At 34.6% G+C, this 20,729-nt stretch overlaps 3 protein-coding genes across 3 annotated transcripts; all 3 read right to left on the bottom strand.

Moving 5' to 3' along the window:
- Positions 1-357: 357 nt before the first annotated feature.
- LOC116019072 lies at positions 358-1,824 on the bottom strand. The gene has a single exon (XM_031259161.1). It carries the CDS (start codon positions 1,663-1,665, stop codon positions 616-618), a length of 1,050 nt encoding a protein of 349 aa, XP_031115021.1. The 5' UTR covers positions 1,666-1,824; the 3' UTR covers positions 358-615.
- Positions 1,825-9,179: 7,355 nt separating this feature from the next.
- Positions 9,180-15,169, bottom strand: LOC116011877. The gene is made up of 15 exons (XM_031251300.1): positions 14,719-15,169; positions 14,519-14,626; positions 14,124-14,219; positions 13,902-13,994; positions 13,572-13,660; positions 13,136-13,494; positions 12,949-13,041; positions 12,740-12,848; positions 12,524-12,652; positions 11,071-11,575; positions 10,426-10,697; positions 9,978-10,354; positions 9,808-9,903; positions 9,585-9,690; positions 9,180-9,497 (listed from the first exon to the last, which is right to left on the bottom strand). The coding sequence occupies exons 1-15, from the start codon at positions 15,131-15,133 to the stop codon at positions 9,348-9,350; spliced, it is 2,997 nt and encodes a 998-aa protein (XP_031107160.1). The 5' UTR covers positions 15,134-15,169; the 3' UTR covers positions 9,180-9,347.
- Positions 15,170-17,453: 2,284 nt separating this feature from the next.
- LOC116031702 (putative serine carboxypeptidase-like 23) lies at positions 17,454-20,600 on the bottom strand. The gene is made up of 9 exons (XM_031273969.1): positions 20,138-20,600; positions 19,919-20,026; positions 19,611-19,706; positions 19,399-19,491; positions 19,005-19,093; positions 18,566-18,924; positions 18,368-18,460; positions 17,883-17,991; positions 17,454-17,774 (listed from the first exon to the last, which is right to left on the bottom strand). Exons 1-9 carry the CDS (start codon positions 20,538-20,540, stop codon positions 17,640-17,642), a joined length of 1,485 nt encoding a protein of 494 aa, XP_031129829.1. The 5' UTR covers positions 20,541-20,600; the 3' UTR covers positions 17,454-17,639.
- Between the last annotated feature and the right edge of the window lie 129 nt (positions 20,601-20,729).

The raw sequence follows: 20,729 nt of genomic DNA on the forward strand, positions 1-20,729 counted from the left end.
TGTGCATCTGAAAACATTCTCCAAATGCACTACAGATGGTTCATAATTTAATAAATCGTATTAATAATAATTTGTTTATATTGCGATTTATATTTTCATTACATTTTCAAAAGACACATCATATCCACTGCAAACCCTGAAGCCCATCGTGAGTAGTGTGAAGACGTTATACTAATCATTAATTATGGTAGGTTTATAATAAAATGCCACTGAATTAGGCGTATACATAATACAATTTGAGTTTTACTACATATATTTTTACATCTTACTCCCTCAAATTTAAACTCTGTGTGTCAGATTCTGATAAATTATTTTTTCATATGGGGTTAAGAATATAAAGTGCGAGTACACATAGTATATTTTTCAGAGATATATGCATTTTTATTCAAAGAATATAAATATGAATCCGACCAGCCTGCCGCCTGCGTACATAGGATTAAACGTGAAACATTTAATACCCATACGACTTTTTCAATAATAATAATAATAATCCTTTTCAATAATAACTATTTCCATGTGATTTGTACGATCAATACCAAAGAAATTTTGGAATCAAAGTGCACGTAAAACACCAAAAAGAAAAAAAAAAAAAAAAAAGTTTGATAGATCATCGTTTCATTGCTGACGGGTACGGGGCATAGACATGGAAGCGAGGCCTTTAGAAATTTCCGGCACCGTCGGGTGGACTCCCAGGCAGCCCAATAGTCCCTGTTTGTACGGCAAGAAAGTCTTCCGTTTCATCTCCTCCGACGCCGCCCGGTTCACCGTGTAGTGCAGCTCGTGAGCCGACACCGGTCCTCTTCTCCTCGACGTCGATCCCGCGCTCTCCGTCGACCGGAAACTCGCGTTCTTCACGTCGTCGTGATGATGGCTCTTTTTCAGCATTGCGTATTTGTTCATCATCTCTTTACTGCTCGCTCGCCCCTCCGACGCGCTTCGGAAGAGTAAAAGATCTTTCAGCTTCCATTTCCGGTACCACATGGAGATGAAGGAAGAAACCGCCGCCGAGGAGGAGGATGAGGAAGAAGAAGAAGAACAAGTGTTTTCGTCGCGGTCCAGTAATAAATCGGATATGCGGAAAGGGGAGAGGGATCTTGTTCCTTTGTGGCGGGAATTGGAACGGACGGCCGTCGGATCGGCGTTTCTTTCTCTTCCTCGCCGTTGATTTGATGAATCGTTGTCGTCCTTATCGTCCCTCCGGCTCTGTTCAATTGCGGCGGAGAACGGGTCAAAATCCTTCCTCCGGTGGCGCGGCGAGAATGCCTCCTTAATCCTTTGCTTCGGCGATTTCGGAGAGTCCGGCGGTTTCCCCTCGTACTGAAACCTCGGCGGCGGCTTCAACGGCTTAATCTTGCCGCCGTCAAACAGCTCATCCGCCGCAGAGAAAGAGGATTTCTCCAACTGCCCACTAAAATCAAAAGCGAACTCATCATCGTCCTCATAATCCTCGTCCTCTTTAAGCTTCGGAATTCCGGGCTCCTCTTCCCAATCAAACGGAACCCCACCGCCGGCGAGCGCCGACACCCTGGTGGGGCTAGCCGGGGCACTATAAAAAAAGTTCCCAAAACGCTGTGGACTCGAAGGCGCACTCATATACGGCGTCGTACACGCACTGTCGAAGTTAAACTCCGCCGCCGGCGCCGGCGATTTTATCATCACTTCCATCTCCACTTCTGCAACACAAATCACTATATATTTCTCTATCAAACCAGAGAAAAAATAAACTCAGAACTTTTCAGCGACTTGGAAAATGGACATCTATGTATATAGAGAGAGAGAGAAAGAGGAAAGAGGAAGGAAAGAGATGAAGTGATCGAGGTGAAGAAATGGGCAGCCGCCCTGTAATATATATGCGGTGTGTATACTATGATTTCGTTATTTTTATTTGTCCCTCTATTTGGGTGCTGATTTTTCTCAGGTTTGACTTTGACGTTTCAACTACTGTTTTCTAATGCCAACTATGCCCTCCCGTCAATACGCTATGAGTTGAAAAAGATTCGGGGGGATAATGGTCTTTTCAAAAGATATGGTGCCATGGTGGGGGTCGCAGTGTGAATGGATTTTCCGAATCGATATGATTTTTACCGTTTGATTTAAAGATTTTTAACTGCTATTTTCCTTTTGAATTTTAAATTAAGGATTTATGATTAATTATGCCGCATTTACTAGGAGGTACCGTTTGATTATTAAAGATTTTTAACTGCTATTTTTGTCTTTTGAATTTTAAATTCAGGATTTAATGATTAATTATGCCGCATTTACTAGGAGGTACCGTTTGATTTTGACGTTGTACTAGTTAATTACGGATCGAAGTAGTTTTAGTTCGATTTTTTTCGAAGGAAAACGTAATCTAGGTCTTGTGATGTTACTCGAGTTTTGGTGTTTTCCTTTTGGATTTTGCAAATGTCTTTATTTCACAATTAATTTTAATCACAAATTGATTTAGTAATTTTCATGAACAGGTAATGTTAATTATGAAATATTTATTTATCGTTAATTATTAACATCTAAAATAACTTATATAGATATAAATATATTTTACTCCCTATTTTTTTTATTAAATTATTCTTAATTTTTTTTTCAAATGTTGTTATTGTCATTACGGAGTATTATTTATTGATAATAATGACACTAATTATAATTATTTAAAAATAAAAAGTATTCATATAAATAAACAAATAAATATAATAAAAATAAAATAAAAACAAGTTTATTGCAATGTGAACTCATTTAGCAATTACTATTTACTAAACGTTTATTTAAACAATTCGACCAAGTCAATCCGATCAAAACTTTTTAAAAAATTTGCTTACTTATCAAACCAAGGCATTAATTGTGCTTTAGTGTATGTGGTACGTATATGGAAGGAGTAATTTAAATCCAATTGATTGATCAATATTTGTTGCAATAGGTGACTCAAGTAACGTAGGAGAGAATTGGAGTTTACGGATTATTACATATTTTGGACATAATCTTATATATATGTGACCATCTAACATATCTTTATCTGATATTTCTTAGATTTTTTTATAGACACGCTTTCTCTTATTAGTAGTATAATTTTTTTCATGATTAACTCGTAAACTCTTAATATTATAATATTATAATATTATATTATTTTTTTCTCAAAATTATTACATTTTTCGGATAAGTAACAAACAATTTATTCATTATTAGTATTACATTTACGGTCTCACACGAAACTCACTCCAATACTTAATTGGCATCAGAGTATTTATCAAGTATGAACTTGAATTTATACATCTAGTCTATATGCAAACAGGATTAACAGTGATAGATAATTTGGTTTCATTAGATCGCGAGTAACGAGTTTGCGGTATATATAGAACCAATAATGCATGTTACTATTATGTGACAAATGTTATTAGTTTTGGTACCATGATTCTTGTTACTATTACAAGACACAAATATTACTTTTTCATTTAGTCTATAGAATGTGAAATTATCTTAAATAATAGCATTACATTTTAAAAGAGAATGTGAGATTATGAGATGTAAATGTGTTTAGTTGGGGAATTATGAGAATGTCACATTAACCTGTTTAATTAGTTTTTTGTTTTGAATTATGTTGCATAATTTATTTAAATGTACTTAATAATATTAACCAGTTTGGTTAGTGTGAGTGAGCGTACACTCTTTTTATGGTACGGGCTTAAAGGTGCATCCTACAGTGTTTCCGTAACAACAATAATAATGTTTTTCTACAACAACAACAACAACAATATTAATAATAGTTGTAGTAGTAAATAATAAACAAAATGTTTATGACTTTATAGGTCATTTTATATATAATCAGTAAAAAGTAAACAGTTAATTTATAATATTATCAATTGGTCAAACTAACTAAGCTAATTACCTAATCGATCAGCTAACTTAATCATCTATCAGCTTTCAGCTAACAACTATTTGCGCGACAAACACTCCCGTAATATGTATAACTTATAGATATATAACTTGAGCAAAACACCCTTAGTATTATATCTCAATCTATCTATATATATATTGTAGCCATATTGATTTTAACTAGTTTTGTAGCCAAAGAGAGCTCAAAAATTCATGTTGCTTCATTCATTAGATTCAAGTTAAAATTTTGATTTCCTTGTCGAGATTCAAAAGTCACGAAAAGAAACTAATAAATGAGCACATTTCTTTAATATTTTTGTAGTTATAAGTATTATGCTTTATAGAGACTAGCAGATATGTTCTATTGTTCACGTCTTCAAAAGTTAATAAATTAAATGTACAAATTAGATAGTGTCATTCATAATTTTTTACCGCTTTAGATCTACAATATTATGACGACTCTCTACCTTCGACAACTGAAATAGATTCTTATAATTATTTTGACTTTCGTTTATCTGAGTTAAATTTTTTCCACTTATTATAATTTCTTCATTGGTAGACAACTATTATTATAATTTGGGAGTATCTAATTCTCCAATTGAAAAATGATTTCAACCTCCAAAAATACTTTTAAAACTCATTTGGATAGATGGCGACAATAATGGCACAACAATCTTGAAGAATAGGTTGCAATTAATATGAGATAAGGCCCATTTTTCATTTGATTTCTTGAGAATTATATCAAATTACGACATGTGATTAATTCATTGTAAGCGCAGCTTAAGTCTTACATTCCGGCAACAATTAATTTTTTATTTTTCTCTAGCAATAGTTGTAGAAGACTTCGTGGTGATATCTAATAATACAATCCATGGACCGACTTGTTTATTTTCAATATTAATTTTTTCTTATTGTCGTTATACATGGTGTCGCTGTTACATTGCGTGGAGAAAGTGACAAATCAGTTTTTTAAATGTTATTTTTCAATTACAAAAGGATTGCATATTATGTAAGCTGATATTCCTTCTATGCATTTTATAAATTAATTAGCACAAGTTCGTTAAGTGGCAATACAAAATTATTATCCTGTGTAGACTTTGAACTCCATGTGCTTGCAAATAATTTTTTTGTTTAACATGTGTTTTTAAAAAAAATTATAATACCACTATATACTGGACTGCCATGCGGGGTGAGAGTGTTTTTAACATTACTCATTTGCAAATTGGCAAGGCATTGCTCACGGAGGCTTTTTGTTCAAATACCGCAATACTAGTAATAATTGAAATAAAAAACTTAACAATTTTAATACTCCGTAGCTTTTTATAAATTTACCAGATGGGTCGCCTTCACTAGCGAAGGAGAGTCGTCTTCTCCGGTGAAGGACAAGGCGACCAGTTTGGCCACCTTCTCCTTTGCGGGAGAAGGCAACCAGATGGGTCTGCATTCTCCTTCACCGGAGATGGGTCGCCTTCCCCGGCGAAGGAGAAGACGACCGAGGTTGCCTTCTCCCGCGAAGGAGAAGGTGGCCAAACTGGTCGCCTTTTCCTTCGCCGGAGAAGGCGGCATGATCCTTCACTGGAGAAGGCAACAAAACAACACCGGTGGTCGTTTCACCGGTATTTTTTGTAGGAATATGATTGAAATCGTGCCAAAGGTTTGCCGGAACCCTAGTGACCTGTAAATTACAGGTCACCATCGGTTTCTGGGTCTCAATGCTCTAAAATAATATTGTTAAGGGCTTAATTGTAACGTTTGAAAGTTTAAGGGCCTAATTGACTTCTTGAGTAGTATTTAAGGGCCTATTTGATTTTTTTTTTTCTCAAAATTATATCATAAGTTTAAGTAAAAAGTGTTACAAATTCAGATAACAATTGAAGAGTGGAAAGTGACTACACAAATAATTCAAAAATTGAATAAGCTATTATGGTATAATCTAGAAAGCAAAAATGCCATTTTTCCAAAATATATTATTGTAAATGAGTTTATAAGAAGATCGAATATGTGCAGACATAGACAACGTTGCTGCTTGTTTATGGTAAATGACTATGAATTAAGATATTTGATAATCTTTTGAAGGTGGGAAGCCGCTTATTTTCACTGATATTATCCCATCGTTATATCGTGGACCAGGTCTACCGTGCACTGTGAATCTGATCTTATATACAGAATTTGATTTCATAATGCACAAAATTATATAGTTAGGGACACATAAACACTTTAACATAATACACATAAACATTATGGAATTGAAATTCATAATATACAGAATTATATAGATGAAGACATATAAATTCATAACATAATACACATGCTCTATATGTACTTATTTTAAAATATCGTGTTTATGTGTATGTATATTATGTTAAGTGTTTATGTTCCCCAGTTATATAATTTTGTATATTATGAACCTGAATTCGGTACATTATGAAGTCAAATTCTGTATATTGAACCGGGTTCACGCTACAAATTGCCGATATTACCAGTTTTATCGAATTCAAATTTATTTGGCATATTGGGATAATTATGTTTGTCACATTTCTTTTCTTGTTATCAACTTATATCAAGCCCATTACCATAATCTTTGTGGGCTTACATACTAGTAGCAAGAGCTGCATCTTGTCAAATTATGCTATGGACCCAAGTCCATGTTCATAATTTTAGAACTCTATATTCACAAATTTAGATTTTAATATACAAAATTACATTATTAATTATTCATAATTTTTGAACTTTATATTCACAATTTTGTTATATAAATTCAAAAATTGTGTTATGCTGTTGAATATATAATTATAAAATTGAACCCAATCATGCTGAATTCACAACAAATTATGTTACTTGCAATGCTTTTTCCTTTTTCTTGTTGAACAATGATGCATGTAATAGTTTGTATGTACTCTTTATAAATGACACTTCAGTGAGTGATGAATATGATTTTTATTCTTTTTTTTTTTTTTGTTTACAAAGGAAAGAATGAAGAGAACAACCAACAATTACTATATAATAATGAATGGTATAATAATGATACATGTGATAAGTTAATTTTTTTAATTAGTATGGGCGTATGGCATGCTTGTGCGGTTTTCTTTTTTGACTGCTTTTGTAAAAAGTGATCTGATGTGATCATCTTATAATTTCAGTAAGATAAATGGCATGGTAGTTAATGAGAAATCGTATGTTTCTTCTTTTTAAAGAGAATGAATAGATGAATCTGCTAATAATTTGGATTGAATTCTCATTAAATGTCGAGTGAATTTCATTAATAATATAATAACAATCGCATAATATTCTCGTAATAGTTGATAATCCAAATTGATTGAGCTACTGAGCCTCAAAAACACAATCTAATAATTAATTTATTAGAAGACGTCAGTCTAAGTTCCTCAAAAACACAATCTAATAAAGACTTAGCCCCGTAACTATTAGAAAGTGCGATTATACCTCAAATTAAAGATCCCAAATTAGTTGATAATTGAGTGATTGAGAGTTATATTCGTTGGTTGCCCATTGCCATGTATATATAAGTCAAAAGTTGTAATATTCTGGCATTCTATTAAAAATTATATTTGTTCTTTGCAATTACTCTCATATTTTATTCATTTATATTTGACTTTATATTTTTCTTAACTATTTTATTTTAACTAGCATTAATACCCTTAAAATAAAAATTAAACAAAAAAAAATGTGTCCAATGTTTAAATTATTAGGAATTAGAAACTTGTTTTCCACTAAAGAGGAAAAATACATAATAATCATTATGAATGATTCTTCATTATATGAAATAATTATAAAAAATATATCTTTTAATTTCAAGAATAAATTTAAAACAATCTATAAAGCTAAAAATAATTATAAAAGTAGTTTGCTTTTAGTTCCTCGAATATGATTGTAAATATTCCACTTCTCAATATCCTTGACTTAAAAAATTGGAGTCCACTTTAATATATCTTTTGTCAAGCCACTAAGATTTTAATCATTAATTTAAGATAATTTGAACTAAAAATAAAATATATTTTTTTAAATCAGGAATTTAAAGTGAAATAAATAAAATTTAAAAAAATACTACTATAATGACAAAAATTTAAATAAACTCATATACAAAATTACATACAAAATTAACAGCCTTTCAAGGAAAGCGACTTGAATTGTCCTCATATATAACTTGTTTACTTTCTTTTGCGTAAATTTTTTATATTCTCACTACAATAAAACTAATATGCATACACCCTGGGTCGGATAAGCAAAGTTTAATTCTTATTAGAGAAAAAATTTGATTCAAACTTTTTTAGCAAGTTGCACACTCACAAGAGTGTTTACCAATGGCTCCAACATTTACAATTAAAATGGTAAAAGTGTTTTGTTCAATTTAGTTTTTTTACCTTAGTTTTATTTAATTTAGTCATTGTATACAATAGTTGATGTGGCACTAACATCATCTCTGTCACATCATCATATTTACATGCCAACTCATATACTCAATACATCTCATTTTATGTGTCGTGTTCAATTAACGAGGCTTGACTTGTGACTAAAGTTATTTATAATTTAATTTTTTATAATATTAATTTTAGATTTAGTATGTAACATTTATATATTTAGAAACTCATTAAACACAAAAAATTCAAATTTAAAAATTATAAGAAAATGTTAATAGAAATAAACAAACAAGAAAGAATTGATTTGACAAATGAATAATAAATATGACAGATAAAATGAGACAGGTTGAGTAATATTTTAATAATTTTATAAACATTTAAAATTAATTATTTTTACCACCAATATATTACATTAATATGTCAAAATAAATACATATATGCATGCTCACATTGAGTTGGCATGTAAATATGATGACATGGCAAAGATGAAGTCAAATATACTTTTTAAAGTATAAATTGAACAAAACTAAGCTAGAATGACTAAATTGAACAAAACATTATAGTATAGGGACCTTGTAGATCCCCACCAAAAAAAAAAGGGACCTTGTAGATACTTTAACTCAAAAGATCACCTATTCTAGTGTTGGAAATTTTGACTTAAAATGACATTTAGCGTGATTATTTTGTGGTATAATTTTTAATGAAATCTACTTCTGATTTAGGTTGGGTCAAAGTTAGGTTATTCTATATCAACAATTTAATTTGATATATTATATGCATACATGTGCAAAATAGACAATAGGTGAATAATAAATTAATTTATAAAGTGTACCATTTGTGTACTGAATTATATATATATATATATATATATATATATATAATTCAGAGATTGAATGGTATAATATAAAATTTCTCTTGTGTGCAGGAGTGAAAATCAAATCCTTGCAACCTGTGTACTTGTTTATTCACAATACGAACAAGGAGATAACATCCCAACAACAATCTATAAAAGTGTTTTAAGTTATAGAAGATCAGATCATTAAATAGTACAACACAGGCGGCCTGTCGGGGCTTTAATTTAATTAAATTGGCCCTTCAACTCTTTAGTCACTCTGCAGATTTAGGGGGAAGCTTTCCACCAACGAAGGCTGAGAAGAAGGTTAGGGCACGCTCAGGTTGATAGCTTGGTACAAAATGCCCTGCTCCTCTTATCGTTACAAAGCTCAAATTCTCATATCCCTCCACATACCCGCCAACCTTAGTTAACCAAACCCAAAAACACTATTAGTTTCACATCATAATCAACAACATTTTTGCTACCTAAGATGTTTTTATGTACAGTACCTCTCCTTTGGAGTACCATGGGTACCAGGGAGTCTTGACTGAAGTAGTAAGCTTCTTTATTGCATATGCAGTTGTTGTCACTGCCACTCTGCTATCTATATCTCCACTGCATCCCCATTCATCAATTTTCAATTTTTAGATACAAGAAATAACCCGTAAAAAAAAAAAAAAAAAAAAAAAAACAAACAAACAAATTAGAAATTACACGAATTTGTTTAATTACCTGTAAAGCCAGACACTAATTCCGCTACCCATTAGCTTTTTAATGGTGGGTAATACTGTATCCGGCATGTCTTCCCAGTTAACATTCACCTCCAAACTGTTTTTCACCCATAAGGATCAAATAAGAACTTGGGTTCGTGTAAAAATTCAGAGTTTTTAAATGATGAGTACCTGCAAGAATCCCATGGCCCTGGAATCCCTGTGACATTGGCATGAAGTGCCTTTTGCACTTCAGGGGTGTTCAAATACGCATAAATATAATCTTTTGAGCAGGGATCAAATCCTCTATAGCCCTGAACCGAGGAAGAAGAAGACGACGAACCCGAAGAACAAAATGGAGCATAGATGTTGTAACTGTATATGTTGCCTATACCACGATTTGCATCATCCAAAAAGGTGTCGCAGGTATCAGACGGAGATGCTGCGGACGAGAAGTTGCAATTTGCAATGATTCCTCGGTGGGTCTGGTCGGATATAAGTGCATGCGTCCAGTAAAAATCGTAGGTACCAGAATCTTGTGTTTCTTCATCGATATACGCATTCCCAATCTAATCAACAAGAATCAATAATTGTTTTCGATCTGATGATAAATAGGAATGAATTGAAATGAAAAACTTACGGCGATCCCTTTAAGGTTGATGATGGTTTGGTTGGTGATTTTGTTGTTGCGTAGTATAAGTTGAGCTAGTTGAGGCACGTAATGGCCGGCGTAACTTTCTCCGGTGATGAAGAAGTCCCTGGTTTTATATTCCGGGAATCTTTCTAGCCAGTTCAGGAGAAAGATGTAGTTATCAGCAGCCGTTTTTTTGTCTCCGGTAACATAATCCGACGTTCTATTGGAGTACGAAAATCCCACTCCGGCAGGAGATTCCAGGAAAATAACATTTGCCACTGCATTCATCAGTTTAACCATTTACTTAGTCAAGACGACACATTTTTCAATTTAGTATCTATAACATTTGGACGAAGCTCAATGAAAGGCAAAATTCAGTACCAAGTGACTAGAGGATTGTTGGGCAACGGCTTAAAGAGCCAAGCTTGGTGCCCTGCCTATGAAAAATGTGGTTGTATAAAGAAATAAAGTTGCAATTTCGCTACTAGTTATAATTGTAATGATAAGTACCTTATCTTAACAAGTGGTATAAGAAAATGGGCAATTAAGACTGTTATGTGCTGAGAAATTGTTGGGCGGAGGTCCATAAAGAGTCAAGTTTAACACCAGGTGACTAAAAAAAGGATAATTTTTAGAATAGTGATAACATACCATTATTCCAGGCATATTGGTTTAGCCAGAGAGTTTTGGAATCGGAATTGACACGAAAGGGACCATTTTCCATCATTCCTCCATTCCCGAATGAAGAGCAGCCAGGTCCGCCATTGAGCCACAAGACAAGAGGCTTATCAGAAGGGGTTTCAGACTCTGCAAAGTAATAGAAGAGGGCACGGCCGGCCTGGGGATCCACAGTCACGTACCCCGAAAACTGTGCAAATTTCACGCCTTCTGGTTGGCCTGGCAGGGCAGAGATCTTGTCCGCATCTTTCAACCCATCTTGAGCTCCTATGTACACAGGTGAATACTCATCCTCAGTCCCCAAATCCTGACCGCTCATTGTCTGGGCATTATTGTTGTTTTGTCGTTTCTGTTTCTGGGTTTTGAGCACTGATTCCAGTGGATCAAATTTCCTCCCCCCAATGCTGTAGCATTCTGCAAAAGCCAGGAGGTGAACCGCCGCAGTAAGAACTATGAACATACATCCCCCCTTCATTGTCGCCCAGATATATTATTACTGTGAAACATTATATTAAATCAACCCACTTATATATCGCCAAACGCGGAATATAATGTTGCCGGCTTTGGTTCATTACTTTCATTGAATTTACCGCTTCAGGTCAACTTGGGTTGTCTGACATTTACAATGATCTTGCAGAATGATTGTCCTATATGCTTGGGTTGATTAATTTTAGTATGTTTGTTAACTTTTCCCATGTTTTTTTGGATGACAAAGGAAACTCGCAGTCACTACTACAGACTTGTGATTCTAACTGGAAAAAGATATAAAGAGGTAAACTAACCTAAACAAGTTTATATTGCTATAGCAGACTAGAAGGCAATAGGTTGCTCCCAAGAGTCTAACTTTGTTGAAATTTACAAGAACAAAAACTGTGTCCTTAAGACTGGTAGGTGTTGGGGTAGGGAAAAATTCTTGGACGGAGGCCGGTGAAAGACAAGTCCAGCACTAGATGGTTAGGGGATTGTTTGGCGGAAGTTTAAAGGGCCAAATCCAATATCCTCTTCTCGAAAATGTGGCAGTATAAAAAAATAAAGTTACACGTTTGCTACAAGTTATAACTTTTGGCATAGTGATAAACTCTTAATCCTAATAACTTGTAACCTTGTAGAAAATGAGATGAGAAGGACAAGACTTTGGAGAGTGATGGGCATTACAAAGCTGCTAACTTTATTATCAATGGTATTTCTTAGTTCAGATATTCTGTTGGCCGGTCAGCAAGACAACAACCTTGCTTGACTATGAATGTGTTATTGTTTTCAATTGATGTTCTGAAATACACTGGAAAGGGTACTAGAATTTGTGACAAAACAAGTGGAAATTAAGCCCAGATATCTGTCTGCAATACAAACTGCTAAACTATCTTATTATCAGAAGAAAATGAGAGGAAATATTGCATTGATTCCAATTTCAATTCCAATTCTAATGGTGATTGTTGGCTAGGAACATCTCCAGCAAGGCGAAAGCTCTGCGCGGTTTAAACTGTGGAACTTCATGGCCAGCACCTCTGACTGTGGCAAAAGTTAAACCCTCATACACCACTTTGTATCCACCCACCTGCAAAAACAATGTCATCAAAACACTTGGAGTCTAAGGTACAACAATCTTGCAGTTCTGAGAAAATAAGGTTTAAGGCCGGCCTACTTCTTTGATGCCATCTTTCCATGGATGCCAAGATTTGATCACTTTCAAGTTCATAGCATTCAGGGAATAGCGGCTGGAAGTCACCGACACTACTGAATCAACATCGCCGCTGCAGAAAACCATGAATCAGTAACTAACGTAACTAACATGAACCGATAATTTATCATAGTCAGGACAGAGATTTGAATGAGAATTGAAACCTTAATTACCTAAACAGAAGTATTTCGAGGCCAGATGTTATTAACCTCTTGTATATTGGGTACATGGTTGATGGGCTGTCTTTCCAATTCGAGATGACATCACTTCAAGAACCAACAAAATGTAACACAATACCTTAAAACAACCTAAGTTAAGAAAAACAAAAGACAGACAATATAACATAGGTTGCAAATTAACCTGCAGAGTTCCCAAGTGTAAGGAAGCTTGGTCCTGTTAGCATGTAAGGCCTCTTGAACCATATGGAGATTGAGATAAGTGTGAACATAGTTTCCTTGACAAGGATCGAATTCCAGATGTCGCTGTACCTTCCTCGAATTCTTGGAATCCAAACACAAAGGGCCATAGATGTTGTAATAATCTATTCCTCCAACCTCACTCCCTGCTGCTATTTCAAAATCTTCACATGTTTTGCTCACATTTCCCAGACACTGCTCCACCAGCCCTCGGTGAGTTTCGTCTGAAATTAGGGCGTGGCTCCAGAAATAGTCGTAGTGTCCTCTCATATCCGTGGCATCGTTCATTATCCCATTCCCTATCTGATAAGAACAAGACGTAAGTACGTTTTGTAAGTTGATCGAGGTTGCAATTTACTTAGAGTGTGGTTAAATTTTACCATAACTCCCTTGAGTTGGATCTTTGACGTTGCCCCGGGCATCATATTCCTCTTGACAACGATATCAGCTAGCTCGGGGATGTAAAACCCTGTGACAGCCATAACAAGAGTATCTAACTGTCAATTTTGTGCTAAGAAACATAAAAACTGACAATCACAAATCATATATAGATAGGCCCATTGCATTGATGTAGACATTTCTTTTGAATACTAACAAAGTTGGTACAGAGGATCCAAGTTGAGTGGTCCTCCCTCCCATCCCATCCCCACCAAATTTGAGTACTTTAGCAGAAATAAAAAAAGGCTAAAGAATCTCTGGTGTTAAATTACCTGCATAGCTTTCTCCCATAATGTAAAAATCCCTAGTCTTGTAATGTGGGAATCTCTTGAACCAATTTACCAAGAACTTGTAAGCATCCTCCGCTGTAACATACAGAATAATGGTATATTTCAAACAAACAAACAAAAAAAAAAAAAAAAAAAAAAAAAAATGAAGAAGAAGAAGAAGACAGGCATTGCAGGGATAAGAGGAAAACTGGAAAAGGCTTTTACCGGTCCTCCTGTCTCCTGACTTGCCATAATCCGAGGAAGTGTTGGAATAAGAGAAACCAACCCCTGCCGGTGATTCCAGAAATAATGTATTTGCAACTGCAACATTAACGTAATCATCATCATCATTAGCGTACCATTAACGTAACAGGATAATTAAGATTCTTCAAAAAGATATGATAACTCAGTTGAACACAGAGATTAAATTTTTGCTTACTGCGCACAAGGAGCATCTCACTTTGAGGTTGCTCCTACAATATCACTAATAAGATTCGATTCATGGTCTTTCTTTCTAAATTTCACTCTTATGACCAATTGAGTTCATCGTGCCGGCAACCAGATAATTAAGGTTGTAGGTACGAATGGAAGTAGTAACTTATTATATATGTAGTATGTACCTCTATTCCATGCAAATCTTCTTGAGTAAAGAGTTTTGCCGTCTGGGTTAACGCCGAAAGGTCCAACCTCTACAAAAGCACCCATTCCAAGTGATGAACACCCAGGACCTGAAAAAAATGAGGTGATTAATTAAATACTAATTAAAAAATTCAAGAAAGACTGGAAAATTAAAGCTTGAAACTTTATGATATCTCATCACCTCCATTAAGCCATAGAATGAGAGGTTTAGTTGCAGAATTCTCAGCAGATTCAGCAAAGTAATAGAAAAGGCTTCTCCCATTCATCTTATCCACATCCACATACCCTGCGTACTGCTTGAACTTCACATTCGACGGCTGTCCCGGAAGCCCGCCGGCGATGAGATCATCCTCCATGCTTCCCACATCGGAAAATGACGTCACCATTTCTTCTTCACCCACTGTGTTCGCTTCTTCCCATGGCTCGTTATTGACGGAGATGGGCTTAGTGTGCATTTTAGCACGGCGTAAGGACATTAATCCCCGGGCTTGATCAATTTTGCTCAACCCATCCCCAAATCCCAAAAATGTTAACATGATAATGAGAAGAGACAAAACATGGAATTTCGTGGATAATGAACCATGTTTCTTCTCCATTGTTGAATTGAAGAAGAAAACATAGACTAAGGGAAGACTTTGTATGCTTCAATAGTGGGATCTAAGGACATATATATATATAAGGAAAATGATGCATAGACTATTGTTACACGTCATGATTTTATTAATACAAGAGAAAAGTAAAATGATAAATTTACTCTATGCAGAATAACTCCTACTAAATGTTTAAATTTTATTGCAGAAAAAAAATAAAAAATCATAATTTACCTATTTTTATTAATCAATCCAATCATGTTACATAATGAAGTAGAAAATGAAAGTAATACATGTAGAACTACTCATCTCTACACTGATAGTAAGATTTTAAGGTGATTGGTCGAGTGGAACTAGTAATTTTTTTAAAATGAATCAGAATATATCACGTCCTAAATAGAGATATAAAATGAAATAGAAATTTGGAATATGTGTAATGCCATCACCAATCATGTTACCATTTGTTTATAAATTTATGAAATTTAGTAAAGTTCACTGATAGACTTACAGTAGACATTACTATTCTTTTTCTTTTTCTTTACAAAAGCTATGTATGTAGTGAAATATTTGATAGACATTCGTACTGCTATACTCATGTGACGAAAGTGAAATTTTATCTCATACCAGTGTCTGAGATTGACAGTGTGAATGATTTTGTGGTGGGATTACAGGACATCTTATCTCAACCCAATGATTCAAAGATTCTCACTTTCTCAGTGCGTTATATATTCATTTGTATGTATTCAATTTCCTTCTGTTGTAATCATTTTCTGCCTATACTTTACATACAAAACTTGATTACGTTATAGCACGTGATGCAATAATTCCAAAAAACATTTAAAATTTATCTACTTTTGTTTTTTTTTTCTTTTCTTCTACCCCACTTTCTTTTTCTTTTTCTTTTTTTTTTTTGTTTTTGTAAATTCCACTTTATTGATATGTGTGCGTGTGTTTTATATATAAGATAATTTTAGAAGTTAGTATTACCATATAAATATGTACTTTGAGTTAAATTTGACTTGTGACGCTATTCAACAAAATATCACAAAGTGATAATTCAATATAAAAAGGTCAAGAGAATGTTCAAACATGAGTTGAACTTTGTGATTACTAAATCAATTTCACAATCAACTTGGTTGGGTTATTCTCAAATTAGTATTACTTGATCACAAAGGACATGTTTGTCAATTAACTAATACTCCGTAGCTAATTGTGTTAGTTCTTTTGAATAACTGGTAGTATTATTTTCAAAAAAAAAAAAACTGGTAGTATTAGAGGTAAGTAAGAATTTGGTTGATAAATTAACAATTTATAATTAACTGGTAACATGTAAAATGATGTATAAAGGATAAGTTTTATTTATTTATTTATATTTAACTATCGTTAAATTGGAATTCAACCTTGTGGAAGAAAGGAAATCATGTGTTGCATTATATAATTTGCCTTGGAAAAGTGCATCCGTTGTGTTACACATGACATGTTTTGCAAACCCAATGTCTTCTTGGGGCCCAAATCATGTTTCTTTTCTGCAATCATATATGGGCATCTTCATCAATATATATATCCTTGTCTTTTTCCTCCAATGGGAATTGCCTTCAGCTTCTGCAGGATGTTAAGATATCTTTCCTTGTTATTCGCATTCAATGATAACCACCAAAATTTTATTTCCACTTTTACTCACTCCATTATAATTCACTTTTTTTTTTTGTTATACTTCTATTTCTAACCTTTAAAAAATATTTCACTATTGGTTGTAAATACTTAAAATATTAACACTTTGTGAAACTTTCACCATACTACTTACTAGCAATTAAATCTTTAAACAATTCAAAATCATGCAATAAAATAAAAAATGACATGTTCTTCTTGTCCTACTAAGGTGACAGTACAGTTACCTTATTAAACATTAATTTTTGAATTAGTTTGAATAATTTTAAATAAAATAATTAAAAAATCCAACTCACTCCCTCATCTTTGTCTCCAAGTCCAAGATGATCGAAAACCATTTCTCCGTCTTTGGCCAAAGAAGACGAACTATTCTTTGTCTTTGGTTGGAGATGAAAGCAGGGGAGGGGGTTTGAGTTTTCTCCTCTTTCTTTTTTGATTTTCTTAATTTAATTTACTTGTATTTAAAATTATTAAAATTAATTTTTAATGGAGTAACTGCCACATTAGCAAAAATTAAGAGAACATATATTTTTGATTTAATTGCATGATTTTAAATTATTTTGAGATTTAATTATAATTTTTTTAGTTAGATGACCAATTGCATTTATTCCATAACAATAATCTATAAAACTTTGGCACTTGGATTAACATAGAGTAGTTGCAAGAATCCCATGGGCGGCCTCGGATTATATTAATTTGTGTACGTAATTGTTTTGAATGTTGTGAAATACAGAGGTGAGTAGCAGTACTAGAATTTTAATTTGGCAATAGAAGATCAGATCAGAGCTGAGGAAATTAAGGTGAAAAATGTGTGTGCCAAGCAAGCTCATCAGCTCCACACAATTCAATGGTGATTTGTGGCCAGAAACATGTTGAGCAAGGCCAAAGCACTGCGAGGTTTAAACTGTGGAACTTCATGGCCAGCGCCTCTCACTGTGGCGAAAGTTAAGCCCTCGTACACCACTTTGTATCCACCCACCTGCAACATACAACAATATCATCACTACATTAAAATGCTTGGTTTTAGTTTGGTTTAAGGTTTGGTGTACGTTCTGAAAAAATGAGGTAATATTTAAGCCCGCCCTACTTCTTTGGTGCCATCTTCCCATGGATGCCAAGGTTTGATCACTTTTAAGTTCATAGCATTCACAGAATACCGTGTGGAAGTCACTGGCACTACTGAATCCACATCCCCACTGCAGAAAGAAAGAAAGAAAATTCATGGATAAATGAGTATCTTAGGATCAAACGCTTACTACTACTACGCCAAAAGCTGTTCGTAGAGAGCACTTGCTAACAGCCTTAAGTGCACAGATTACTCTTGTTGTGACTGCTTATCACTAAATCAAAAGTTAGTGGTAAACACCTGATCCTAACACTAGTACAAATCTGCAGATCGATCAGCTACACTTGTACAAGTGTAGCGGATGTGGGTGACTCGAAAAGTCTAGGCTACAGCCTACAGGTGTTGCAGAAAGCATAAGACTTTTTTCTTTTTTTAAATAAAGACTTTTCGCAATAATGATAACAGATTGTCAGTTTGAATGAGAGAAACCTTAATTAGTTACCTACCTAAACAGAAGTATTTTTTGGCCTGATGCTATTAACCTCCTGTATATTGGGAACATTGTTGATGCGCGGTCTTTCCAGTATGTAATCACCTCACTTCAACAACCAACAACAAACACAATATATAACTGAATAACTAACTACTGTAAAGCTTAAAACAACCAACTAACAATGGACAAATCAAAAGAGAATTGAATGAACCTGCAGACTTCCCAAGTGTAATTGAGTTTTGTATTGTTGGCATGCAAGGCTTTTTGCACCTTAGGAAGATTGAGATAACTGTAAACATAATCCTCCTCACAAGGATCGAATCCCAGCCGCCGCTTTACCTTCCTTGAACTCTCCGAATCCAAACACAAGGGCCCATAAATGTTGTAAAAATCTATGCTTCCAATCTCCATCCCTGCTGCCCTTTCAAAATGTTCACATTTTATGCTAAAATTCACCACACAGTGTTCTATCAGCCCACGATGAGTTTCATCTGAAATCAGGGCATGGCTCCAAAGATAGTCGTACCCGCCCCTCACATCCGTGTCATCGTTCATTATCCCATTCCCTATCTAATAACAAAACGACAACATATATAACTACCGTGAACTTTATAAGTTAAGGTAACGAGTTACTCATTAATAAATTTTACCATAATTCCCTTGAGCGGGATCTTTAGTGTGGTCTTGGGCATCATATTCCTCTTGACAATTACATCGGCTAGCTCGGGGATGTAATATCCTGTGACAGCCATAACAAGAGAATCTATCAGTCAATTTTAATTTCTGCTAAGGCACATATAAACAGACAATCACATATCATAGGCCCATTGTGTTAGACATTTGTTTTGAAAACTGACAAAGTTGGTTCAGAGGATCCATGTTGAGTGGTCCTCTCCTCCCCAGCAAATTAGGGCACTTTAGCAGAAACCAAGAAAGGCACAAACTACTAGGAGAATAACTGAAGAATCTACTGTTACAGTAGAAATCTGCAGAAAAAGTTCTGATTTTCCCAGTGAATCGGGTGTTAATTAATTGATTAATTACCTGCATAACTTTCTCCTATAATGTAAAAGTCCCTAGTCTTGTAATGTGGGAATCTCTTGAACCAATTTACTAAGAACTTGTACGCATCCTTCGCTGTTACACAACCATATATTTCAAGCAAAACAAAATGAATGGGCATTAATTAGTGCAAGAGATTATCACACAATCAGAAATTAAAAATTAAAGACATGAATTTGAGGCTTTAATTTTACCGGTTCTCCTGTCTCCTGACTTATCATAATCCGAGGAAGTGTTGGAATAAGAGAAACCAACGCCTGCCGGTGACTCCAGAAATAATGTATTTGCAACTGCAACACACATACATTTAGTGTACCATTAACAGGACATTTAAGGTTGCAGGTGGCCGGGTAAGGACAACCCCAACAAAATTAGTCGATCAGATTGTTTACTTAGTAATCACAACTTTATTGGTTTTAGCCAGTTAGGTATGACAACTTAGGTTAATTTACCCGTGTAGGGGCAACCGACTAGTAATGAAAGTACTAAATTATATATATACCCTTATTCCATGCAAATCTTCTTGAATAAAGGGTTTTGCCATCTGGGTTAACGCCGAAAGGCCCAAGCTCTACAAAGGCACCCACCCCAAGTGAGGAGCAGCCAGGACCTGCTTCATCAGACCCAATTAGCTAACAGCTATTTTTTTTAATTGATTGAGAAAGCGTTGAAAATCAAGAGACTTTTACTACATTTTTACAATAATATATACATATCTCACCTCCATTAAGCCACAGAATGAGAGGCTTAGTGTCAGGACTGTCTGCAGATTCAGCAAAGTAATAGAAAAGGCTTCTCCCATTCATTTTATCCACATTAACATACCCTGCATACTGATTAAACTTCACGTTTGATGGCTGCCCCGGAAGGCCGCCTTCGATGAGATCATCCTCCATGCTTCCCACATCAGAAAATGACGACACCATTTCTTCTTCACTCCATGGCTCAGTTTCCACAGGGATGCCATGATGAAGCTGCATTTTAGCCCGGCGCAACCACATTATTCTCCGGGCTTGATCAATTCTATTTAGCCCATGCCCAAATCCCAAAAGTGTTGCCATCATAATAAGGAGAAACAACACATGGAATTTCGTGGACATTAATGAATCTTGTTTCTTCCCCATGAATACAGAGAAAGAACACAGAAAAAATTAAGGAAGAAGGTACACTGTCTGTCTGTGCTTCAACAGTGGGATGAGTGGAAAGATATATAGCAATGATCCAAGATGGTGGGTGTGTATGTTGAGGCTAATCTTGTAATTTGCGTATCTGAATTGAATGATTTTAATTTCCTCTGGGAACAGAGAATATCC

The sequence above is a fragment of the Ipomoea triloba genome, chromosome 1, assembly GCF_003576645.1.
Source record: "Ipomoea triloba cultivar NCNSP0323 chromosome 1, ASM357664v1".
In the NCBI taxonomy this organism is placed as follows: Eukaryota; Viridiplantae; Streptophyta; class Magnoliopsida; order Solanales; family Convolvulaceae; genus Ipomoea; species Ipomoea triloba.

Coding starts and splice junctions, on each gene's coding strand:
- LOC116019072 (XM_031259161.1), bottom strand. CDS start 1,665: ATGGAAGTGATGATAAAATCGCCGGCGCCGGCGGCGGAGTTTAACTTC.
- LOC116011877 (XM_031251300.1), bottom strand. CDS start 15,133: ATGGAGAAGAAACATGGTTCATTATCCACGAAATTCCATGTTTTGTCT. Junction 14,220..14,518: donor AAGATTTGCATGGAATAGAG/GTACATACTACA, acceptor TTAATGTTGCAG/TTGCAAATACATTATTTCTG. Junction 9,904..9,977: donor GGGCCATGGGATTCTTGCAG/GTACTCATCATT, acceptor GGTGAAAAACAG/TTTGGAGGTGAATGTTAACT.
- LOC116031702 (XM_031273969.1), bottom strand. CDS start 20,540: ATGGGGAAGAAACAAGATTCATTAATGTCCACGAAATTCCATGTGTTG. Junction 20,027..20,137: donor CATTCTGTGGCTTAATGGAG/GTGAGATATGTA, acceptor CTGATGAAGCAG/GTCCTGGCTGCTCCTCACTT. Junction 19,094..19,398: donor TATAGGAGAAAGTTATGCAG/GTAATTAATCAA, acceptor TGGCTGTCACAG/GATATTACATCCCCGAGCTA.